The 24,398-nt window shown below is 39.8% G+C and overlaps 2 protein-coding genes across 3 annotated transcripts in view; one reads left to right on the top strand and one right to left on the bottom strand.

Moving 5' to 3' along the window:
* CCDC73 (coiled-coil domain containing 73) overlaps positions 1 to 20,288 on the top strand; it is a 66,255-nt gene extending 45,967 nt beyond the window's left edge. Inside the window, exons 11-14 of the mRNA XM_065403327.1 lie at positions 3,751 to 3,937; positions 5,106 to 6,689; positions 14,712 to 14,845; positions 20,034 to 20,288. Of these exons, the coding sequence (XP_065259399.1) occupies positions 3,751 to 3,937; positions 5,106 to 6,689; positions 14,712 to 14,845; positions 20,034 to 20,288 (2,160 nt within the window). The remainder of the gene's footprint in view (positions 1 to 3,750; positions 3,938 to 5,105; positions 6,690 to 14,711; positions 14,846 to 20,033) is intronic.
* Positions 20,289 to 21,102: 814 nt separating this feature from the next.
* Positions 21,103 to 24,398, bottom strand: part of EIF3M (eukaryotic translation initiation factor 3 subunit M) — a 28,449-nt gene continuing 25,153 nt past the window's right edge. For both annotated transcript variants that reach the window (XM_065402711.1, XM_065402712.1), the window contains 3 exons: positions 22,597 to 22,740; positions 21,763 to 21,823; positions 21,103 to 21,388 (listed from right to left, as the gene is read on the bottom strand). In XM_065402711.1, coding sequence (XP_065258783.1) covers positions 21,268 to 21,388; positions 21,763 to 21,823; positions 22,597 to 22,740 — 326 coding nt within the window. In that variant the 3' untranslated portion in view covers positions 21,103 to 21,267. The remainder of the gene's footprint in view (positions 21,389 to 21,762; positions 21,824 to 22,596; positions 22,741 to 24,398) is intronic.

The raw sequence follows: 24,398 nt of genomic DNA, 5'->3' as shown, positions 1-24,398 counted from the left end.
TGCGGATACAGACTAACACGGCTGCTACTCTGAAACCAGACATCTATAAGAAATTGTCTTCAACTGCTCGGACACATGGCAGCTTACACCTTTGTGATGCAACATGCCAAGCTCTTCCTTTGATGTTTCCAGAGCTAGCTCAGGACTGTTTATACTTCCAAAAAACAAACAAACCCACAGCCTGACCAAGCTGGTGTCATGTCAGTCTCACCTCAAGTACAAGATTCTCTCAATTGGTGGAAAGACCATGACAATGTCTGTGAGGGGATTCCATTTGTTCTACCTCCTCCTTCAGTCACCAAGACACATGCATCTCTAATGGGTGGGGGACACATTTGGGACCCACACAACTCAGGGCAAATGATCTGCCCAAGAGACATGACTACACATCAACCTACTTGGGTTGAGGGCAATCAGGAATGTCTGTATCTTTTTGCCTTTAATCAGAAATAGGTCCATAAAGGTCCTGATGGATAACATAACCTGCATGTTCTTTATCAGCTGACAAGGAAGGGCCAGCTCTTCTTTCCTGTGTGCCAAAGCAATAAAGCTCTGGAACTGGTGCATAGTCAATTTCAGCCTTATCTCGGCAGCTTACCTCCCGAGTATACAAAACAGAATAGCCAACAATCTCAGCAGGCACTTCTCCCAGGACTATGTTTGGGATTTGGATTCTTAGATTCTCAGTCAAATCTTTCTCATTTAGGGAGTTCCAGAAGTAGACCTCTTTGATACTGTTACGTACAACTTGAAATGCAAACACTTTTGCTCAAGTAGGGTCTTAGGCCCTCTCTCTTTAGGAGACACGTTCCTTGTTCCATGGACAAGAGGCCTGCTATATGTACTTCCTTCAACCGCTGTTTCTGAAAATGATCAATAAAATCAAGCAGGACAAACCCAGGATCCTATGAATAGTTCCAGTGTGGCCCAGACATATATAGTATTCTTACATGATTCACTTAGCCATTTGTCAGGCAATTAGCCTTCCATCCATTCCTTATCTTCTTTCCCAAGATCCAGTTGGATTCTTCACCCCAACCTGAAGATTCTTTGTCTTAAAACTTGACTCATGGGAATAGAGTGTACTTGTTCTGATGTTACTGAACTGTAGAAAAGGTGTTACTGAACAGTAGAAAAGATTCCATGAGATATACTTACCTCTGCAGGTGGAAAAGGTTCAGCCTTTCGCATATCCAGACACGTATTCCGTCTGCTCACATTTCCCTCTCAGTTGTCCTAGATTACCTCCTTGAGCTGAAAAAAACAGGATTATCTATGAGCTCTATCAGGGTCCACCTGGCAGCTAAAACAGCTTTTCATTCCCCGTTGAGAGATTCTCAGTTTTTGCTCATCCCACAACTTTGAGGTTTCTCAGAGGATTGGGGGAACCTTTTCCCCCAAGTTAAGGGGCGCATTCTGATTTGGGATTTGAATTTAGTATTTAGATGTCTTATGGGTCCCTCCTTTTGAGCCAATGGCTACTTCTTTCCTCATTAATTTATCTTAGAAGCTGGCCTTTTTGGCGGCTATCAACTCTGCTTGAAGGGTTGGGAAAAGAGAGGCTCTGATTGTGGAGCATCCATTTACAGTATTTTTCAAGAACAAAGTTTCATTATGTCCACATGCTAAATTTTCACCCAAGGTGTTGTCCAAGTTTTACATCAACCAAGTTATTCATTTATTTCCCCAGAGTCGCACCAGTCTAGAAAAGAGGCCACTTTGCACACTTTGGATGTTAGGAGAGCTTTAGCTTTTTATTTGGACAGAACTAAGTGAAGTAGAAAATTACCCAGACTGTTTGTGTCCATTGCAGATAGGTCTAAAGGTTCATTGATTTCCATCCAGAGACTCTACAGGTAGATTTCTGATTGCATTATATTGTGCTATAAATCTGCAGACATACAGACTCTTTCTGGGGTGTTGGCCCATTCCACGAGATCTCTGTCTATATCTAGGGCATTACTCAAGTGTGTTCCTATTCTGGACATTTCTAAGGCTGCCACTTGGACCTTCACACCACAGGCAGTGTGTGAACCACGGGGTGGAGGGAGGCTAGCTCCCAGCCCTGCCCCTTCCACCCAAGGCCCCTTCCCTTCCATGCTGCCCATCAGAGCCCAGAGCTGCCCCCCACTGCAGCTGCCAGGCCCCTGCCCCAGGCTAGCTCCCTGGAGCACTGGGAGGGTGCACGGCGCAGCTGCAGCTCCCCCCCAGCTCCATAACGATGGGAGGGCGGGCGGCGCGGCCCAAGCTGGGGTCACCCCACAGGGAAACTGGACTCCAGCTGCATGGAGCAGGAAGCGGGGGAGGGATGTCTGGGGGCAGAGTGTGGGCGGGGGCACGCCTGGCTGTTTGGGGAGGCACAGCCTCCCCAGCCTATGATACCCATCGCGCATGCTCCACACATACAAGCATTAGACAGTGATCAAGTCTTCTAGATCAGAGGCAGCTGTTGGAAACAATCTTGTCTTCAGTCTTGGACTGGGCTCTGCAGCCTCCCCTCCAGCTGAGGGTTCTGCTCAGTAGGTCACCTGAAGTGGAGCTTCCATATGGAAGCTACACGAAGAAGAAGAGGAGCTTTCTCACCTTGTGCAGTAACTGGAGTTCTTTGAGATGTGTCCCCCTTAGGGTGCCCCACTGCCTGCCCTCCTTTTCCTCTGCTTTGGAGATTATGAAGTAGAAAAGGAATTGAGGGCTGTTCACCCATGCAGTCTTATATAGCTTTGGAGTGGGGCACATGTGTGCAGGCTGAACGGCATTACTACCAAAAATCTCTGATTAAAGGCGCATGGGGTCTGAGCACACCTGAAGTGGAACACCCACAGGGACACACATCTCCAAGAACTCCATTTACTGCACAGTGTGAGTAACCTCCCCTTTCATTAAAAAGAAAGTATTTCTCACTTTCATGGTTGATGAGAAAAGCTTTAAAATGTGATATAAGTGCACCCTAATGTCTCCAAAACCAAGAGGCAAATAAAAAGAATGCAATACTGTTTTTTCCCCCCCAAAGTTGTGATTTTAAAGCCCTTTTCATGACTTTTGGGGCCTGGCTCATGATTTCTGAATGTTTGAGTTTGGCTATACTGGGAATGGGAGGAAAAGAGGCAACAGAGGAAGAGACAGGCAATGTGCTAAGAAAGGGAGAGGAGACTTCAAACAAATCCATAGGAATAGAGGAAAAACAAGGTATCAGACCCCAAGATGGAAAAAGTCAATGGACTTGTGGCTCTGGCCTATGGAAAAAAGTAAATAGAAGTGCCTATCCCTTTTTCAGGGACAAAAGGAGATGTACAAAGAAAGCAAATGGTTTGTGAAGAAAAAGTGCGTGTCTGTGTAATTAGCAATTCCCTGCTCTCTTCAGTCTTCTTTTTCTGCCCTCGCTTATTATTGGACAGGTCATTTGGGATCGTATGATGAAGCTCTGCCCTCTTTAGTGACCAAGTCAGCACATTTTATTAACACTTCTTCCTTTGAAAATTCTTCTAATATTTACATCATGCAAAGTTGCCCATCTGAAAAACCTAGAAGTCAAATAACTTGCCTGCTGAATATAGCTTGTGGGCCTGATACACTGCTGTATGTAAACAAAGAAACTTCATTTAATTCAAAAGAATGACTACTGATTTACAGCAGTGTAGTAAAAAAGTGAATCAGGCCCTTCCTGTTAAATCTAATCAAACTTTGATAAAGTAACCTGAATATATTTTATCTCTAATTAGTAAGTTAACCATATCTACCATTTTATGACAGACTAGTCCGAAAGAAAATGCGTATACACAATCTACAATAAAAAATGATAGTATTTCTGGTCCTGGACAGGAAGATGACATTGAAGTAAAGAATATTGTAGGCTGCTCTTCAGACATTGATAAAGTACAGACCGAACCAAGTAATGGAAGTGGATGCATAGAAGAGACATATAACATTGTTGCCAAAGGTATAAATACTCACAAATACACTATATGATGAGAGAGATTCAGTGCCCAAAATCAAATATCATATAAATTAATGAAATTTTTGGTATCAGTAGGTGCCACTTTGTGTAAAGTACACAAAGCTCTGAGTATAGGCACAATCCTTCTTGGAGCTGCTTGCCTCACTCAGGTACAATTTGCATGCTCCACCATCCCTTCTGGTGCGGTGTATTTTCTGTGCCAATGTGAGGACAGGTTCGGAGAAACTTGCTTGTCCCCAGCTCTAGTATAGGAGCATAAGAAGGGAGACACTCTTCCCTTCTATCTGTACACCCTGCTGGAGATAGGGTTGCAATAGCTCAATATGTAATGGTATAATTACTATTCCATGCAGGCCACGTCCACAAACACTCATGCCTCATATAGCTCTCTAAAACTTTTTTTTTTTTTTAGTTTTTTGAAACTGCCCATGAAATGGTACTTATCTAAGCCCAGCCTCCAAAATGACAGGAATGGAAAGTCAAAACTTTAAGACCTTCATAACTATATGGTGGTTTATTGAATCTTCTCTTTTCTTGCTATCTAATAGAAATGTTCATAGCATTGGAGTATATTTACAGTGAACAGCTTCTGTAAGTATCAGATGGCTTAGCTTTTCTTCATTATTTAGCCACCCGTAAATGATGGCATGTTCCTATGGTATGAACACAGTCCCTTAAATAGGGTTGATGAGTTATAGATCAGAAAGATTGAGAGAAAAATTACACTAGTAAATTAGTGACTTTATTTAAGATACATATAGGATGAAAAAAAATAAGAAATTGTTTAAGTTAAATATCTAACTATATGGCTATAAGCAATTTCATTGCAGAGACCGCTATTCTGGCAAATACCAACTGGGATAGTATTACAACCAAATCATAGAATAGTTAACCGTTTCATTTTTTAAAAAATAGGCAAAAATGTAAGTATATTGTTCGTTTGAACATTGTAAATATTTTGTCAAGTACATGAATACAATATTTGCCTCTAGGAACTTTCTGATATTTAGAAAAAATTGTAACTATTTCAGGTATGAGGAAAACGAACATTAATGAAAATATCAATACATCTTTGTGAATTGCATTTTGCAAAAAACAAAACATTTAACATTCAGATGTTTTTGTCACTATAATATTTTCATCCTAATAGATTTACAACTTCTTGAAAACTATAAGGATGAAGTTAACGTTGCTAGCCACTGTGAAGAAAAGCAAAGGGAGGCTTCTCCAGGCAAAACCCTCTGCACAGATATTGATTTAATGACTCAAGGACAGACCTCGGAAGTATGTGTTGCTGAGTGCAAAAAGACAGCAAATATAGGAAAAACAGACAAAATGTTCTTTGAGAAAAACAATGCAAGTGCAGAACTAAAGCCACAGGACAGATCTTGTGCATTGGCAAAACTCCCAGAGAAAACAAGAAAGATGCTCCTTGACAATACTGAAGAATTTGGTGTCTGCAGTATGGATGCAGGTCAACAGACAGACTCCAGCAAGCATATATTTGGCAATGCTTCAAATGAATTAGTTTGTAATACAAATGATAAGGCAGATGCCACACAGGATGACAAAGGTGTCTTTATAAATGAAGCACCAAACAAAGAATCCAGACAGGTTATTGGCATAGAAGACAGTCCTGTAACTGAGAGAATTGCAGACAACCATCAAACCATGGCTGAATTTAATTTTGCCATCCTGTCTCAGGTTACAGAAAGTAGTCATACAAAGTTTCAGAAATGTCACTTACAGGAGTCTAATGACATTTATTTAGATAATGAACAAGACAAAACAGAACCACTTCATCTGTTAAATCGAAGCACCAGTGGCATATCCTCAGATATATTTCAATTTAAACAGATTCATACAGATATTCAAGAGAAACACAACAGTGACACTGCAAGCACAACTAATGGAAACTGTGCACTGAACAGTACTTGTGATACAGCAAGTGATGCTCCAGTTCTGCCTACTACTTTCTGTGATAATGTAAGTGTGAACACGGACAATACAAAAGAAAATAACACTAGTATGTCTCTGTTAGAGAATTTCAATTTAAGTACTGAAAAAACAGATAAATGGACAAATCTGAATGATATGCACAGCAACCAAAGTGAGCAAGACATTTCTGGACAAACAGAAACTGATACAAATACATATGCATGCACAGATGTTGTTTTGCCTCTGAATACTGAAAATATATGTGCTTCTCAGACTATTATTCATAAACAAATGGTTATAAACAAAATTACCACCAATAAACACATGTCCTGGGGAAAAGTTCATGCAAATGATTTTCAGATACCCAAAGTGAAGGATGGACAATCCCTTGTGATTAATGATAATGCACTAGAGAATTCATTGTTCAGAGCAAAGAGAGAGTCATTAAATAGTACAGTTCCAGGAGAGAAAATTGCTGAAGGTCGCCTGGAAGAATCATGTTCTTTACTCATAAGGACATCTGGAGATTTAGTAAACAGAAGTGGAAGGTCATCCTTTGATCTTTCAACTTCAGATAAAAAAACTGAGAAAACTCCAGTATACTTAAGTTTTTCAGATCTCAGTCCTTGGTTGAGAGTAAATCAAGTTGAAAGTCAAACAGCGTGGGCTTCAACTTCTGAAGGGCCTTTCCATTTGAAAGAGAAACTACTATGTATATCAGAAAACAAAAAGATTCTTTCAAAAGCAGAGTGTCAAAATCTGAGCATAAATGCTGTCATGAAAGAAACAGGTCTAGGTAAGAGAAATAATTATTTACATTTTAAAGTATAAGAGGAACAGAATAGTGAATATGTAGGTAGGAAAAACATTAAATATGGAAGTTCTCTATTCAATGTAAAGTAGTATCAGAGGGAAAATGTAAACCTTTTGATAATTTTAGCTATTATATCTGAAACTTAGATTTGCCCTACTAAGATGTTGAGATTTCTCAACTAACCCACATTATAGATGCAATTAAGTGACCTATTCTGTGTTTATTCTATTATCTGAATAAATAAACTTTATCCCTTCCCTCCCTTTGTAAAACAAAATCAGTGCCAGGATAACTAAATGTAATTCTCATAGGAATTTCTATAGCAATCATTATCATCACTGCTCAGAGACCTAGACCTCAATCCTGCATCATGATCCCCTAATGCGGATAGCTGCATCCATGCTACTGGATTCTGATGCAAGAGGGGCCCCAATCATAAAGACTAAGCACAGTACTAGTTTGGGGATAAGAGTGTTATCATGGGAGGTGCTGAGTACCTCTTGGAAAGTTTTCACTTCCCTCAGCTCTCACAGAAATTAACGTTAGTTGTGGGGTGCTCTGTGCCTCTTAGAATTGGGCCCATAAACAGCTTGTTTGGTTATATTATTGTATGTCATTAATCCAGATAACACTCGCACACACAAAATAAACAGAACATGGCAAAAAATGAGAAAGGAGAAGATTCTATCCTTTGATGCTTTGGGAAAGAAAAACAGGTGAGCCCATTAGAAGGCTTTTGGTGATTATTTGCTGAACAATATTATGCATACACAAAAGCTGGGCGAATAACAAATATGAACTTTGCTATAAACATTTGTAAACTTAGTCTAGTAAAATGTGAAAAAGAAATAAAGCATATATCATAGATGTATTTTGCAATAAATCTACCAATTAGATTTGATTACTTTAATGAGAAGTGCTGTTTTTAAACTCCAAATAATCTTTTATCAAGATAGCAGTTAGAGGTAATTTTTGTTTCTCTATGTTAAGAAAAAAATAATGTATTATTTTTACACCATCCAAAATTGTGCTAGGTGCTTTAGAAAAAAATAAGAGCTATAGGGTAAAATTTTCAAATGCACCTAAATGATTTAGGTGCTTAAGTCCCAGTGACTTCCCTCCAAAGTTACCTTAGCACTTTTGAAAATGTTACCCTTAGTCACTGCTCCAAAGAATTTATGATTTTAAAAAAGCAAACAAGACACAGCAAGTAAAAATAAACAAACAATGAAGGAAATAGGGGAAAAGGAAAGAAAAACTAAAATTGTAAAGGTTTCAGAGTAGCAGCCGTGTTAGTCTGTATCAGCAAAAAGAACAGGAGTACTTGTGGCACCTTAGAGACGAACAAATTTATTCGAACATAAGCTTTCATGGGCTACAGCCCACTTCATCGGATGCATAGAATGGAACATACAGTAGGAAGATATTTATACATACAGAGAACATGAAAAGGTGGAAGTACCCATACCAACTGCATGCAACAGAAAAGCTTCAAAAACAGACTCCAACGAGAAGCTGCTGAACTTGAATTAATATGCAAACTAGATACCATTAAGTTAGGTTTGAACAGAGACTGGGAATGGCTTGGTCATTACACTAATTGAATCTATTTCCCCATGTTAAAGTATCCTCACACCTTTGTGTCAACTGTCCGAAATGGGCCATCTTGATTATCGCTTCAAAAGTTTTTCTCCACTGCTGATAATAGCCTCTCTTAATTAATTAGCCTCTTACAGTTGGTATGGGTACTTCCACCTTTTCATGTTCTCTATATGTATAAATATTTTCTTACTGTATGTTCCATTCTATGCATCCGATGAAGTGGGCTCATTTGAATAAAAGGTTTTAATACTGCCAAATGCAAGGTCAAATATTTAGAAACAAGGAATGTAGGTCACAAATTCAAGATGGTAGTTAGTATCCTGGAATGCAATGGAACTGAAAAGAACTTAGGGTTAATGTTGGATAAGCAACAGAACATGAGCCTCCAGTTAGGTATAATCTGGGAAATATCAAGGCAGTGAGATGATATTACCTTTGTATATGGCATGAGACCACTACTGGAATACTGTGTCCAGTTCTGGGGCTCACACTTCAATAAAGATGCTGAAAAATTGGAGAGAGTTCAGAAAGAGCTACAAGACGCCTCATCCGGCACCAGCGCGACCAGTATGGACAAGATCCCTGTCCCCCCGGCACTGACACCAGGACAATCAGTACTAATGGAATCCTGCCACTTCAGGGACCTCTGCATATCGGACGTACCGCAGTCTCCGCTTCTCAGTGCCGGGACCTATGCACTGAGCCTGTGCTTAGCACGGGAATTATCCCCACTGCCATGCCATGCTCCTCCGCTCTCTAGTGAGGGTTCAGACAGTGAACCAGAGGAGGTGGCATCACAATACTCCACTCAGGCCCCATATAGTGCTCAGTATCAACAAAGCCCTAAAATATACCCACAGGTGGCCCCACCACTGCCATCCTGGTTCGGCCACTCATGGGCACCACCACCGGGATCTATGTCTCCCTACTGGCCCTTTTGGGACTCTTGGGCAGCATATCGCTGGCATGCCTCTTGGGCTTCAAGCCTCACCCGAGAACCCTCAAGACACACCCCCTCGGCCGCAGCATCCAGAGCTTCGGCGCCTCCACAAGATATTATAGGAGGAACTGGAGGGTGGTGCCGAGGAAGAACTGACACCGAGGATCATATTCTCCTCCTCCCCAGACAAAGCAGTAATGCCTTCCCCACCATCTCTGGCAGATGACTTTTGTCTATTCCAGGAGTTAGCAAAGAGTTGCAGACACTCTCCAGATACCACTAGAAGTACACTCACCATTGACTCCTTGACTTGACATCCTCCATTCTACCTCCTCTCAAAGATCGCCCTCCCTATTAAACTACCTTAGACCCGGCAAGAACCATACGGCAAACCCCAGCGTTGGTAGTGCCTACCTGCAAGTGGGCAGACAAAAACTACTATGTCCCCGCCAATGAATCTGAATTCCTCTTTTGCCAGGTTATGCTCAGGCCACATCCAACCTCCCTGTTTCACATGAATCAATTGAGTCACCTTCCAATTTTTTACTCCAAGCCTCACCAAGACAACAGGGAGGCTATATTGCATACCCTAGATGTCAGGAGAGCCCTGGTCTTCTACCTGGGCAGGACAAAGGCCTTCAGGAAGTCCCGTAGGGTTTTCCAAGGGCTCAGCAATATCAGCCCAAATGCTCTCCAAGTGGGTCTCAAATTGCATCAGACAGTGTTACCAAACTTGCAACATGACCCCTCCAGACTCTATTCATATACACACCACAAGGTCAATCTCCTCATCTGTTGCCTTCTTCCAGAATAGCCCTATCTCAGAGATCTGTAGAGCAGCAACATGGGCATCAGTCCACACTTTCGCAGAACACTATGTGATCACTGGGGACTCTGCCTCCAATGCCATCTTCGGCTCCACAATGCGGTCATCTGTAACTGACCCAACTCTGAAGTCCCGGCCCTCCAGAAGGGGTACTGTTCAGGAGTCACCTACAGTGGAGCACCCATAGGGACACTACTCAAAGAAGTTACCTTGTGCAGTAATGATGGTTCTTTGAGATATGTATTCCTATAGGTGCTCCACAACTCATGCTCCTCCCCTTTACTTTGGAGTTCTTGTCAATGAGTCTGCTGTAGAGAAGGAACTGAGGGAGGTTAGCTTTCATGCACTGGCTAGCCTCATGGTGCAGCCAGAGGAGAGACAGCACATGTGCAGGCCTAACAGACACTGCTACTGAAGTCTCCAATTAGCAGTGCAGGGACGCAAGCACATCCACCCACCCATAGGAGGACACATCTCGAAAACCCATCATTACGGCACAAGGTGAGGAACTTTTTCTCAGCACAGGGTCCTGCCTTTTGGTCCTTCTGCAGCACAGGGTATTCACCAAATGCTTGGCAGTCACACCATGGGTGGAATCCATGTGGACAACAGATCTCAAAGAAATACAGGCACTGTAGGTTAAGTAACTACAAAACTTTTACACATTTACACATCTGTTTAGATTAGAAGATGTTGTAGTCATGTGGGATACCTGACTTCAACTCTCAATACAAATGCCATGCTTTCAAATTGGTGCATTGCAGAAATAGGTAACAGCCTATGTGAGGGAATTCCTTATGCCACTCAACCACAATTCTGCTAGTGAATTAGGGAGTGACATTGGTAGGTTACAGAGATCAGCCACAACACATGATCTCCAGGGCGAACTGGGATGAATTGGGAAATAGTATAAGACCTTCCTGAAGAATTATAACAGAAGCAAACAACAAAAATTAATGAAATATAACATTATAATTAGACTAAGGTCTCCTGCTGGTACATACATGTGAAAGCATTTATAAAAATTAATGCCAAGGCAAAGCACATATGTATATTCATAGTAAGGTAATAACTTTTGCTACTGTACCAAATGATTGATATTTGTTACTTTGCTGTATCAACATTGACTCATAACACTAACTGACTACGCTGACTGGTTTAGAAAATAGACTTCAGCCCTGATCCTGCAAAGATTTAGGTATGTGCTTAATGGCACTACTCACAGCGTGGAAAGTCTTTCAGCATTGGGCCTTACTGTGTAAGTCATTTTCCATTGACTTTTTTAATGGAAATTTTGTGGCCAACTCTAACCATGTGATACTTGACAAATAGGGTCCCACCACTGACCAACATTTCGTCCCCCTCCGCCATCTCATCCTCCTCACCAGATGAGGCAGAGATGCCTCCTCTGCCCTCTCTTACAGACATTAAACTCTTTCAAGACCTAAGAGGGTGGCAGATACTTTGCAATTGCCTCTAGAGGTAAAAGAATCACACCATAAGCTGATAGACTTTTTACACTCCTCTTCTTCATCCAGAGAAGCCTTCCACATCAATGAGGCTTTCTTGGATCCAGCCAAGATGATATTGCAGACCCCTGCATCGGTTGTGCCAATCTGTAAGCGAGCTGATAAGAAATACTACATCCCAGCCAAGGGCACAGAGTTTCTTTTCTCCCATCTACCCCGTAATTTGATTGTTGTGGATGCAGTGAACTCCAGAGGTCGTCAGCACCAGGCAAAGTCCACCTCACATGATAAATATTGGAAACGCCTCAACCGTTTTGGAAGAAAGGCTTATTCTTCTGCCACACTACAATTCCGTATCACAAATTACCAAGCTCTAATAGCAAAATATGACTACTTCAATTACTCCAAACTCAATTTGTTTATTGATCAGCTTTTGGAATAACACAGAGATCAGTTTAGGGCCATTATCAAAGGACAACTGGTAGCCAAGATGGCACTTCAATCAGTGCTCAACGTAGGCGATTCTGCAGCACGATCCATCTTCACAGCAATTGTGATGCGATGAGCCTCTTGGCTACATTTATCTGGCTTCCCCAAGGAAGTACAGACAACCACAGAGGACCTTCCCTTCAAAGGCACCAAATTGTTTGCAGAAAAGACGGACGCATCCCTCCACACACACACAGACTCCAGGGCTACTCTTTGGTTGTTGGGGATTTATACACCTGACAGAAGAGAAAATACAGTCCTCAGCCCTCACTTAAATCGTGCACAGCACACTATCAAACCCAACGCTTTTATGAGCCACAAAGGAAAAAGTCCAGATTCTCAAACTGAAAACCATCGGGCACACAGCCTTCCTCTTCCCAACCATCCACTTCAGAACATCAATTTTGACAGATTAGTCAGGGCATCAACAGACCACTCCCTCCAACACCATCTGATGCTAAACAACCCGTCACATCCCTTTGGGTGCCACCTTGCTCTGTTCCACAGCACCTGGGATTGGATAACATCTGACAAATTGGTGCTAGAGATCATCCTCAATGGGTATTCCATTCATTTCACCTCCCTTCCTCTGCCCCCGCAACACCTTTCCCCGTCCCTCTTCAGGGACCTGCCTCATGAGAGTCTATTGTGACAAGAGATAGATCACCTTCTCTGTGTAGGAGCCAGAGAACCAGTACCTCAGCAAGTAGGAGGCAAAGGTTTTTACTCTCGTTACTTCCTAATAATCAAGAAAAAGTGGGGTTGGAGATCCATACGGGACTTCAGAGCACTCAACAAGTTTGCCAAGGCTCAAAAATTCAAGATGGTCATTCTAACAGCGATTATTCCAGCTTTGGAACAGGGAGACTTTTTTACCCCTCGACTTTCAGGATGCTTATTTCAATCTTACCATCCCACAGATAGTTCCTCATATTTACCCCAAGAAAGGACAACTACCAGTACAGGGTACTCCTTTTCGGGCTATCATCGGCTCCAAGAGTGTTCTCCAAGGTCCTCATTGTAGTGGCAGCTTATCTTCATTTCCAGGGAATCATCATCTGCCCCATTTAGACAACTGCCTCCTCAGGGCTCGTTCCTTCGATCAAGCTCTGCAGGTTACCCATATGACTATGGGCTTGTTCAGAAGCCTGGGCCTACAAATCAACGTCCAAAAATAAATGTTAACCTCAGTACAGAGATTAGAGTTCATAGGAGCCAATCTCGACTCTCTCTGAGTGAGAGCGCTCCTCCCTCAATGTAATGCTAAAGAGCCTGACTAGGCCACCCTTTGAACCCATGGCCACTTGTTAGCTCACATACCTGCCTAAGAAGACAGTGCTCCTGGTGGCGATCACCTCAGCAAGGCAAATAGGGGAGATAGCAGCACTAATGGCACCCCCCACCCCCTTATACAATATTATTTCGGGACAAGGTTACTTTCAGACCGCACCCAAAGTTCATCCCCAAGATGACCTCATCTTTTCATATAAACCAACTGATTCACCTCCCATCCTTTTACCCTAATCCTCACTGCGATAACAAGAGGCTATACTGCACACCCTAGATGTTAGGAGAGCCCTGGCCTTTTACCTGGCCAGGACAAAGGCCTTTAGGAAATCTAAGCTTTTCCTTTCCATTACGGAAAGGTCTAATGGTGCAATGATATCGGCCCAGAGACTCTCCAAATGGGTCTCGAATTGTATCAGACACTATCAGGGTCACAACATAGTATCTCCATCCGGAATCCACACACACTCCACAAGATTTGTTTCCTCCTCTGTCACCTTCCTCAAGAATGTCCCCATCTCAGAAATCTGCATGGCAACAACCTGAGAGTCTGCGCATACCTTCTCAGAACACTCTATGATTACTGCGGAGTCTGCTTCCAACGCTGTCTTTGGCTCCGCAGTATTGTCATCCATAACAGCTCCAAAATCCCAGCTTCCCATTAGGGATACTGCTCAGGAGTCACCTACAGTGGAGCACCCATACGGACACTACTCAAAGAAGAGGAAGTTACTCACCATGTGCAGTAAAGATGGTTCTTTGAGATCTGTGTCCCTAGGGATGCTCCATGACCCACCCTCCTCCCCTTACTTAGCAGTTCTTGTCAAGGACTCTGTGGTAGAGAAGGAACTGAGGGGGATTCACCCAGGCGTGCTGGTTAGCCTCCTGGCAGAGTATGAGGAGGGGACAGCACATATGCGGGGTGAATGAACACTGCTACCAAAGTTCTATCAGCAGCGCAGGGATGCAAGAGCAGCTGCCATGGAGCACCTTTAGGGACACACATCTCAAAGAACTATTGTTACTGCACAAGGTGAGTAACTTCCTCTTCATTCCAATTATTTACCAAAAATATCTTTTTATTTTCATACTGGGACTTTTTGTAATGCATTATATAAATGAAATGATGGTAAACAGTATTTTTTATTAAAATGGAAACTTTATTGAAAAAATCATTCTTGCTGCTCTTCTACTGAAACAGAATTTCTGGCAGTAAGATCACAGTGTAGAAAAACAAAGTATAAATGAGGTAAAATCAAAACAAAAATTCTGTGATTTAAAACAAACACTTGTGATTCTTAAGATCAGAGATAAACCAGAAGTTTAGTCACTCTAAAATTAGTGCCTAGAAAATGAATTGCAGTTGTTACCATTTCCTTTTTGTCAATCAGATTCTACCAGTATTAACAGAGTTGCTGACACTTTGAATACCTCAAGTATCCATCGAGGTCCCAAGAGAGATCCCAGTGAAGAATGGAATGCAATAGCAAAGACTTTTTATGATTCTTCTTTTCCCACAGAACATGTAAGTCAATTAAAAATATTGCCGAGCAGACCTTGGTGAGCTAATTCCACAGATATGTGTAGAACTGTATGCATCTGGATGCTTTAAGACCTAGTCGATCTCCAAAATAATATCAAGAGGGCAACATGGCACCATTTTTCACAATTAATGTTGATAGAAAACAGCAGGAAAAAGTCACAGCATATAAATCAAGCAGATGCTAGCCAGTCTGTTTTGGGAGGAGAGGGTGAGGTAGTTCATTATGTACCTCAATAAAAATGATCACCTACAATATAGGAAGACAAGCATATTATGTTCCTTTTGTTTACTTATCTAAGAAAATAATTCAGAATATATATGAATTGCAATATCTGTTAGCTAGTTTGTTCTATGCTGCAATAAAATATATATTGCTCATTGCTTTTGAATTTGTTCATTATCATCATCTTTGTTTGATAAGGCAGAATATTCACATTGGTATACATCAATGTATGCATAAGCAGAGAATTAAAAGAGGAAACTTGTCATTCTCTAGGGTCAATTTGTCATATAAGATTAAACTAGCCATGTTTCATGTTGCATTTTGGAGATCTCTGTGGTACATAACACTGTATGCAAAAACCTGAAGAAAAGGGCTGAGTCTGGTTTCTGTCTCAAAGAGACAAGTTCTAAGGCACAATATTAAACATACCTTCAAGGGTGATTTTTTTTGGTGACAACTTGTGAATTAACCATCTTGGACCTTCCATTTTGGAAATGATTACTGAGAAGATGGTGGGCAGTCAGCTGGATCCTATTGGTCTGGTTATGTAGAGATAATTATACTGATATCTTCATCTGATAGACCAAGGTTAGAGGTCTACTGATTTTATTGGATCACTTTCAATACTATTTCAGCACCATTTCAATACCATTGGCTCACCTGTTCTCTAAGTAGCACTATTCCTTCCTTTTGGATAAATCTCAAAGGGTTGTATTGAACAACTCTGCAGCCTCCCAAAACACTACTTCCATGTTATCAGTATTCTTTTTCAACAAACATGAGGCCACCGGTGAAAGTTGAGTTGTTTTAGGCTGCATGCGCAGCAATATGCTCATGATACTCAGATCTCTCTTTTGCCTAACTCAGGTTCCAATGTGTTTGCTCTTTCCACATGTGAAAGACACAGGAATAAGGATAACGATGAGCTGAAGTTAATGCTGAGTGGTAGGGAGAAGCACCTGGATAAATTGGCAGGGATTATATCCATTCCTTTTAACGAGTGGAAATGCTATTTCTGCCCTTAGTTAAAATAGTAGACCAACATGTCTTAGCTACAGCTAGACAAGAGGTTGCAGCATTTCCTTTAACATACACACCTCTGACTGCATTTATACACACTTTTGTCACTTCTAGACTACACTACTGAACTGTGGTCTATCTAGGGCTATTCATGAAAACCAAGCAAAGACTTCCACTGGGGGAGAACGTAGCCGCTTACCTTTGTGGATTAGACATATGAGAGACATAACCAGTGCAGCTTGCTGACTTCAGGTGCATTTCAAAGTGTTGAATCTATAAAGCCCCAGTCTGGGATTTTGCTTCTGCCTCTTCCCATTTGTTTTGGTATTACAATTGTAGTAAGTTATTTCCTCAAGACTATAACTTTTATAGGCATAAAGAAGGGGAGCTGGAGGATTAAAAATAGTTAAGAGGTGTTCTTGATCACTAACAACTTATATTGCTATCATATAGACTACTGTACCAATTATGTTCTACAGCACGCTGAATAAATTGTATTCTAGCTCAGACTAAATACATTCATCTGGGGGGGGGGGGAAAAAAGGAAAGCTAGGGGGTATTTTTTTATTTAGTTGAGCCCTTTAATTCTGAAACATTTCCTGCTCCAGTTAATAATTATGAGACATGTCTCATTCACTGCATCTTGAAAGGTAAAAGCTGCACAACTAAGGTCTACAAGGAGAGCGGCTCTCTCCTGAAGACCTCCTAAGGTGCATGGGATCAGACCCTCTGGTGATGTAGTCATTTCTGCAATATAGATTTTTTTTTTTTTTTAAAGTAAACCTAGAAAAAATAGAGGCTATTAAAGTTGGATAGTTAAACAGTCATAAACCAGGAAATTACAAAGGTAAAACCTTAATTCTGGCCCTTGTACTTATGCATTATAATAATATATGATCATTTAATTAGACTGTCTCAAATACAATACATACAGCTTTTCTACAACCTTAGGGCTTATACACACTACCACTTATGTTGGTATAACTTAGGTCACTCAGAGTTGTAAATAAGCCACCCCCCCAAATAACGTAAGTTACACCAATCTAAGCACCGGCGTGGACAGCGCTGTCAGTGGAGAGCTTCTCCTGCCGATACAGTTACTGCCTCTCACGGAGGTGGTTTTATTATGCTGATGGGAGAGATCTCGCCCACTGGCATAAAGCGTCCTCTTCAGATGCGCCATAGTGCTTCTAGTGTAGACTAGCCCTTACATACATTTGTGGTATTTTGTAGTACTGTGTGTGCCAGCCATAGTCCAGTAGTCATTTCTATCAGAAGTGGAGTACATCATTGTACCATTTTCACAAAGCATACTGCAAACTAGATATAACAGCAATAGAGAAAATTTGCTGGGATACTTGAGATATTTCATAACTACCTGACCCCCATGAATTATATGCAAGGATGTATGTGTAGTGGTTGAAAAAAATTGTATAAGATATGGCTGCTGACTAAATAAGCCATGTATTTGGATAAGACAGGCAAGAATGTACCATATAAAAGTCTAAGTCAAGGATGACCTGGACCACAATAACATGGAAAATAGGATATACACGAATGACAAAAATAGTACAAGATACTACACAAGTGCACCTAAGATTATGGGGGGAGGAAATCAAGGAATTGTATATAACCATGTATTAAGCATCCATACACTGTGCTTGCAATCAGAATGCATATGCACAAGTGCAGAGTTAAGGTTGCATGAGCATCTTTAACTCATTTGCTGACCCGAGTGCTTAAATGCGTAACATTAACATTCTCTTAATGATGGCTTCTATCAATAACACGTTCCTGTTGAGCTTAATAGCATTTGTTCTATTTGTCACTAAGACTGACACAGCAATGCAAGACACTCATTAGAATCAACCAACCTGGGGTACAGAAATCTGCAGTTTTAAAGCATTTCTGATCCTTTAACATTTAAAAGCCTAAAGGATACAAATTTTTAATCCAATGGAGGGGATTCACATAGCTATCCAGTATTTCAAACACATTGTAACATATCTGTATTGAATCTATGAGCCTCTACTCATACTACCTACTGCAATTTATTCTCCAGGGCTCAAATGCTGGTCCCTCTTGGACTAAAACCCTAGTAAATGGCCTTGCACATGGGAACCTTACTAGCAATGCCAAGTGCAAAAACAATTCTCCTCCCGCCAATCTAACATGAAGGTGCAGGTATAGTTCCATGCATCCCCTAAATGGGAATTCTGGCTGGTGGAAGCATTGGCAATGGACAGCTTGCCCACAGTCTTCCAGGCCTGTGGAGAAGAGCCAGATCCACCATTCATTGTCTTACATATAGTGCAGTCTCTCTGCATGGCAGCCCACATAGTGGAACTGCAACAGTTTCGTTACATTTTGGACCTTACTAGGGGTAGAAGTGTGGAACACCATTTGGCCATAAAAGAAATAACTATTATATTTTTCCATACTCCATCTTGAGATAAATTACTCTTATTTTAGTGTACAGTTGAAACATACAATATTCCTTTTAAAATGCAAAAATGGTTATAAAAACACAATGACATAATGGGTCTTGTAGGAGGTTAGGCCTTAGATACGTATTTTTATTTTTCATAATTATTTTAACAAAGTGGTGTGGAGTCAGTGTCCTTACAGCTTCAAGAGATACTCCCTCTGCCTGTAGCTGAAAAATGACCCTAATAGTCAAAAAGTGCTAGATGCATCTTCAGTCAGCTGGACAACTTGTGCATGGAGCCAACTCCTTGAGACCCTGTGTGTCAAGGACTCACGTAACAGAATTGCAGTTCTTGGAAATGTAGTTTCAAAGTACCACTCAGTGGTAATAATCTGACAAGCAGTTGAAATATTTGTTAATTCATTATATTATGTCTGAAAGGTGAGCCGTGGACCAATAAAATGTCCCCACACCAAACCAGCTGCATCTATGTGTAACACGTGTGCTGTGCAAAGAGTTGGTTTGCTCTAGTAATTATCCACAGCCAGAGTAACTAGGACACTATTTCCATTCTATGTCACTTTAAAACTGAAAGTAAGCAGTTTGAACACAAGTAGTATATTGGAAAAATGCCAAGTTTCTAATGGCTGATTCCACTTTCCTACTCCATTAGTAGTAGCAGTCCTCAGAAGGGAGAAAACAAAAGCTAAAAGCTAAAAAAAGTATACTGCAGCTTTACTTCTATTAAATTTAACCTTAGGGTTTACCATTGTTTTGTTTTGGTAGAAGGTAGAATGGAGTGCATAATTCAAGGGAGCAAATAACTTATTTTAAAAAATTCTTGCAGTTTTTTTTCTTAGGGGAAAGTGAAAAGGTTTATTACAGATACCTATATTGTCCGAAGATATAACTTTGATCACTTATTTTATCATCTGTCAGTGCTGGATCCAGAAAACACTGTACATGCTTGATTCGATCAGATGTGAGTGTCTCTATAAAATGGTAAACACAACCATCCAAAAAACTAAATGAAGAGCAAAAAGAGCTCTTAACAACACGAGGCTCATTTTTTCCTCACTGACTGTCAGCTGAAGAATGAAGAATATTTTTAAATTGTGACAGGCATCACTACATAAAAATATCTCCAACTGGCATAATGTATGTTAGCAAATACTTTGCTAAACTGCATACTTAATCCAAAATCGGCAGTCTCTCCCCAATTCTCAGAGAATATTCTGTATTTAAGTCTCAAATTAAGACTTCATTATTTTTATAGGATACAGTACATTTACTAATACATTATGAAGCAGAATTAAAACTAAACTACGCTTGTCAAACTAAATGAAATTAGTTTTGCAATGCATTATCCTCACTGTCAATCATGTCTGTTTCCTCCTTACTTGCTAATCTTCAAAATTCAATAATTTGCAATGGATCTCTAGATATATCAAGTTATTCTGAGTTTAATGCATTTATAGTACTACATTTTATTCTCTTAGGTCAAAGCAGGAGTTACTGTATCATGCCACCAGCAGAAGCTTTCCCATCTGGCTTCCAATGTAGATACACCAATCTCAAGTGAAAGTTTACTCAGCAAGGAAGAGCAGAATTGTGATTCTCATAACTTCTTTATAAAAAGTCAAATCAATGACACTGAAAAGTTTTTGAATTTAGAAAGGCTCCACCGATCTAGAAAAAGGAAATATGAAGACAGTCTAGAAAAAGCTGCGGTAGGGGACAAAACAGAAAAATAATTCAATCTCTGAATATGGATATCATAGAAAGATTTGTAGAAATCTTCCACTGGAAGTAAAGAGGTGCATATTCTATTTTGTGGGTAACTCTAGACTGCAAACTCGCCGATTCCCCCCCTAGTATTTTGATGTAATTGTATTAAAAGAAAATAGATTCCCTACATTTCTGCAATTAAAGTCCTTGCAAGTTGTTACAAAATTTTTGCTAGAAGTTAAAAATTTAAAACAAGTGTTATAAGTATGTCTGTTAAGTGTAATTTGTGATGTATTTAACAACTGTACCTCCTTCAGATGTTGAAAAATCTTAGCTGCAGGACTTCCTAATTTCTCCGCCAGAATGGGCACTAGCACAACTATCAAACAAAAGCGACAAATGATGTCTCAGAATGGAATGGTCCCTTCAAACCTTTATGACTCACTAACTGGCACAGGAATAAGAAAGTCTGCTGTTTACATGTATCAGATCTTAAAAAGGAGCTAATTTTTTAAAATATCGTACTAAGTACATATAGATACAATCGGAATTTTAGAATAAATATTGCCTCTTAAAAGGCAAGTCATTAAATGTATCATTTACAGAGATAATAGGGTGGCAATTTCATAAAGATTTAATTTTTCTCTATCCAGCTGATAATTATTTCTCTTTTCCATTTCCACTCACTTTAGAATTACTTGAATCATCATCCTACTGCTTCTCTCTTCCCTCCCTCCCCCTCAAAGAAAGGATTAAAATTGAGAGAACCAAAATGAATTAATGCATAGCCAATATGATCATTATTCATTATTGCTAAAAATGTATTAATGAACTCAAGGTGTTTTCCCATTTTACTTTTATTGCTTTTGTAGCTCATAGTTGAGTCTTTAATTTCTTAAAACCAATTACACATATTTTGGAGACAAAAAAACTTCAAAAGTTGTCAAAATGAAGTTTTGAATGTTTTTGGAATCTGCTCTGAGGCAAACAAAAAAACCGCAATATTCAGGTATCAGAAAGACTGAGGAGACTGTTTTTCACGTGATTCAAATTTTGTTTCCAGGAGTTAAGTGTGTCATACAGTTGTTGCCACTGCTGCTTTCCAAAAGTCCGATGTGTGCTGTTACTATAAAAGTAAAACAAAATTGAAAAAGGGATTAAGACAGCATTTTTGCTATTTTTAGTCTCTCTATAAAAGGCTTCACCATACCCACACTGTATCCTTCCCCAAGTATTTAAAGCAGCAAAAGTCATTAGTATTCTTGCCACTGTTAGGTCATTAAATGAAATGTGCTGGAAAATAGGACTCTCTTATTAAATAAGCTAATCACATTCAATCTGAGCTTTAATAAAATTATGATAAATAGCAACTATTTAACTACAGGCAACTGATAGGAACAATACCTTGCTTCTAGTTAAAATATTAAACAGATATATTAAATGAAATAATTAGAACACATTAAATTGTTCTACAAAATGCCGCAAAGAATTAAGTCTTACCTGACAACTACTTTTCTCTGTGTCTGATCAATTTTGCAGTTCACCATCTTTGTCTTTACAGCTGTAAAAAGGAAAACGATTTGAGTGATATTTTCAAGAGACAGCAAGGACATAAAATAGTATAAGCATCTTTAAACTCAAATTCATGTAAATATATACAAGTAATAACTTGCTGGATGTTACAGCAAAATAATCTGGTAGGCAGAAAAGCAAAGTGATGTAACAAGGTCATCCATGAATTCCTATGGTTTGGTGCCAATCTATTAAAGCAATATCCTGTACAGTTTATGAACTGTTCTCCCCTACAAAACACATCCTGTTTTAAAGACAGCAAGCAAAAACAGATGACAAATTAAACCTGCAAACAATTTATTAGTTCTATAAATGATTATTTGAAATACAATTCCTGTCACTGAAAAGAAAACACTTCTCAAAAGTCAACAGTTGGCCAAGTCTTTAAATATGATGTTTCACACATGATTTTTTACATAAATTTAGAAATACAAATTGGGGGGAGGGTTTAAACCACATGTGGCTTGACAGACAAGTCTACATTAAAACAAGCAGTACCTTTTCATTACTTAAATTCTAATATTCTATAGAGCTGTGTACCCAATTTGGCAAACTGCATGTAATTTTCTCTTAAAGATAACTAAGTATCTGTATTATAAGAATGGTGTACTCAGCTTGTGTGTGTTAAACATCTGACACTCATGTAAGACCGAAATCACATCTGTTCTAAAAAATCCTAAAACAAGGAATTAGTTTTAGAATAAAAACAAATAGTCCTCATGAAAAAAGTGTGTAAAATATAAGCATGCTAACTCTTCTTACCATCAATGACAAATGCTTCTACATCATCTGCTCCAATCTGAAGTTCCTGCTGCATTGTGTCAAATGAGATTTCTTTGTTTTCCACTGCCATTCCCATAAAAGTAAGTAGTCTCATTTTTGCCATATTCTGCTCATGTAACAAGCCTGCACAACAGAGCATTGATAGGGTATGAATTATAATTTGATAAACAAGTTTAACTATTTTCCACATTCTTTCTACTACATATGCCTCAGAATAATTTCAAATTCACTTTACATCATTTGAGTAAATGTTCCCTATCTGGCTTTATCAACATTCCTGCATCTACCTTGTGCTTTACAAAAACACCCAATTTGCTTTTAGGTTTTTCTGGACCCAGTTGCTGGCACCGAAAGTGCAGAAAAATGCAGAAAAACAGCAAAATCTTGGGTCTTGATCAACTAGTGAACAGTCAGCTCCCATCTCCTTGAGATGTAACAGAATTTAGATATTCCAAATCAGTTACAGCAGAATGTCAGAGGATGGGGGGGGAAAGAGGGGGGGGGGGGGGAAGAGAGACAAAATTAGTTCAAAGTGCATCACCAGACAGAAGAGAAGCACAGTGGAACAGAGAAACCCAAATGACCCTAATGGTGCCCAAGCCCCCTCCCACTGCTACAATATCCTGAACTCACATTCCCCTTGGTCCTCTTCCAGTATACATATACCCTGTGGCTAAGACTAAAACGGAAGGTGGCTCCTTGAAAACAACTTCTCTCTTGATAATGCTCATTACTAAAAGCAGAGATTTTTTTTTTTTTATAGAAATATATCCTGTTGAGAAAATATATTAGCCTTAACAGGGGACTCCTCTCAAACTTCAGATAACAACACAGGACACCTAGTGGCAATATATTTCCTGACATGCAGAAATGAAAAAAATAGTAAAGGAAATGGAAACATACCTATATATAGGTACTTATATAACCCCCACCACCATAGCACAACTTGTGTCAATTGTCAGTGTATTATATTTACAACACTCCTGTGATGTAGGAAAGTGCTACTGTGCTCATCTTACGGATGGGGACACAGGCACAGAGTTTAACATGACTTTCTAAGGTCCTTCACACAGAAAGTCTGTCAGAGCAGGGAACTGAACCAGGATCTCATGAATCCCAGACCAAGCCGTAAGAACTAAACCATCCTTTCTTCCTCAAGCAAGGCCTATATATGGCCTTCCCCAACTGTCGCACCTTATCTAGATATTCTTATTCAACCAATCAAGTTTTGGGGGCTAAATTCTAGAATCTGCATAAAGTTTAATTAAAATTAACTTCAGTCACTTTAATCCAGTGTAACAACACAGATATTCACACTGCTCAGTAAATATTTAAGTTTGAAATTTATAACATCTGTACCCTAATAAAAGATCAGGGAAGCACATTATTACAGGACATCATGTTGTGTTAATTAGCAATAATTATGATGCAGGCTCCCAATCTGGCACAGATTCAACAAAAATGTGATCATCATAACTCAAATGAACAAGAACCACCAGCAACTATAGCTAACTGGGTGTAATGGAAATCTACAACCATCAAAAAATCAATTAGTGCACATTAACCCTAATTAACAAATGCAAATGAGATGCTGATTAACTTTTTGAAGCAAGAAAGGTTGCTGATAACACCAGATTAGATGTGGACATGTTAGGGTGATTAAGTTGACACAAGATAATGCTACTATTGGCCTAAGTTATCAGCATTAATAAAACAACAAATTGTAACAAACTGATGCCACCTGTAGGAGCCTTTATTGAATAGCTTTTACAGACTAGTTT

This window comes from Emys orbicularis, chromosome 4 (assembly GCF_028017835.1).
Source record: "Emys orbicularis isolate rEmyOrb1 chromosome 4, rEmyOrb1.hap1, whole genome shotgun sequence".
NCBI lineage: Eukaryota > Metazoa > Chordata > Testudines > Emydidae > Emys > Emys orbicularis.
The sequence above is the reverse complement of the archived record's forward strand: the minus strand, read 5'-3'. Positions and strand labels throughout refer to the sequence as shown.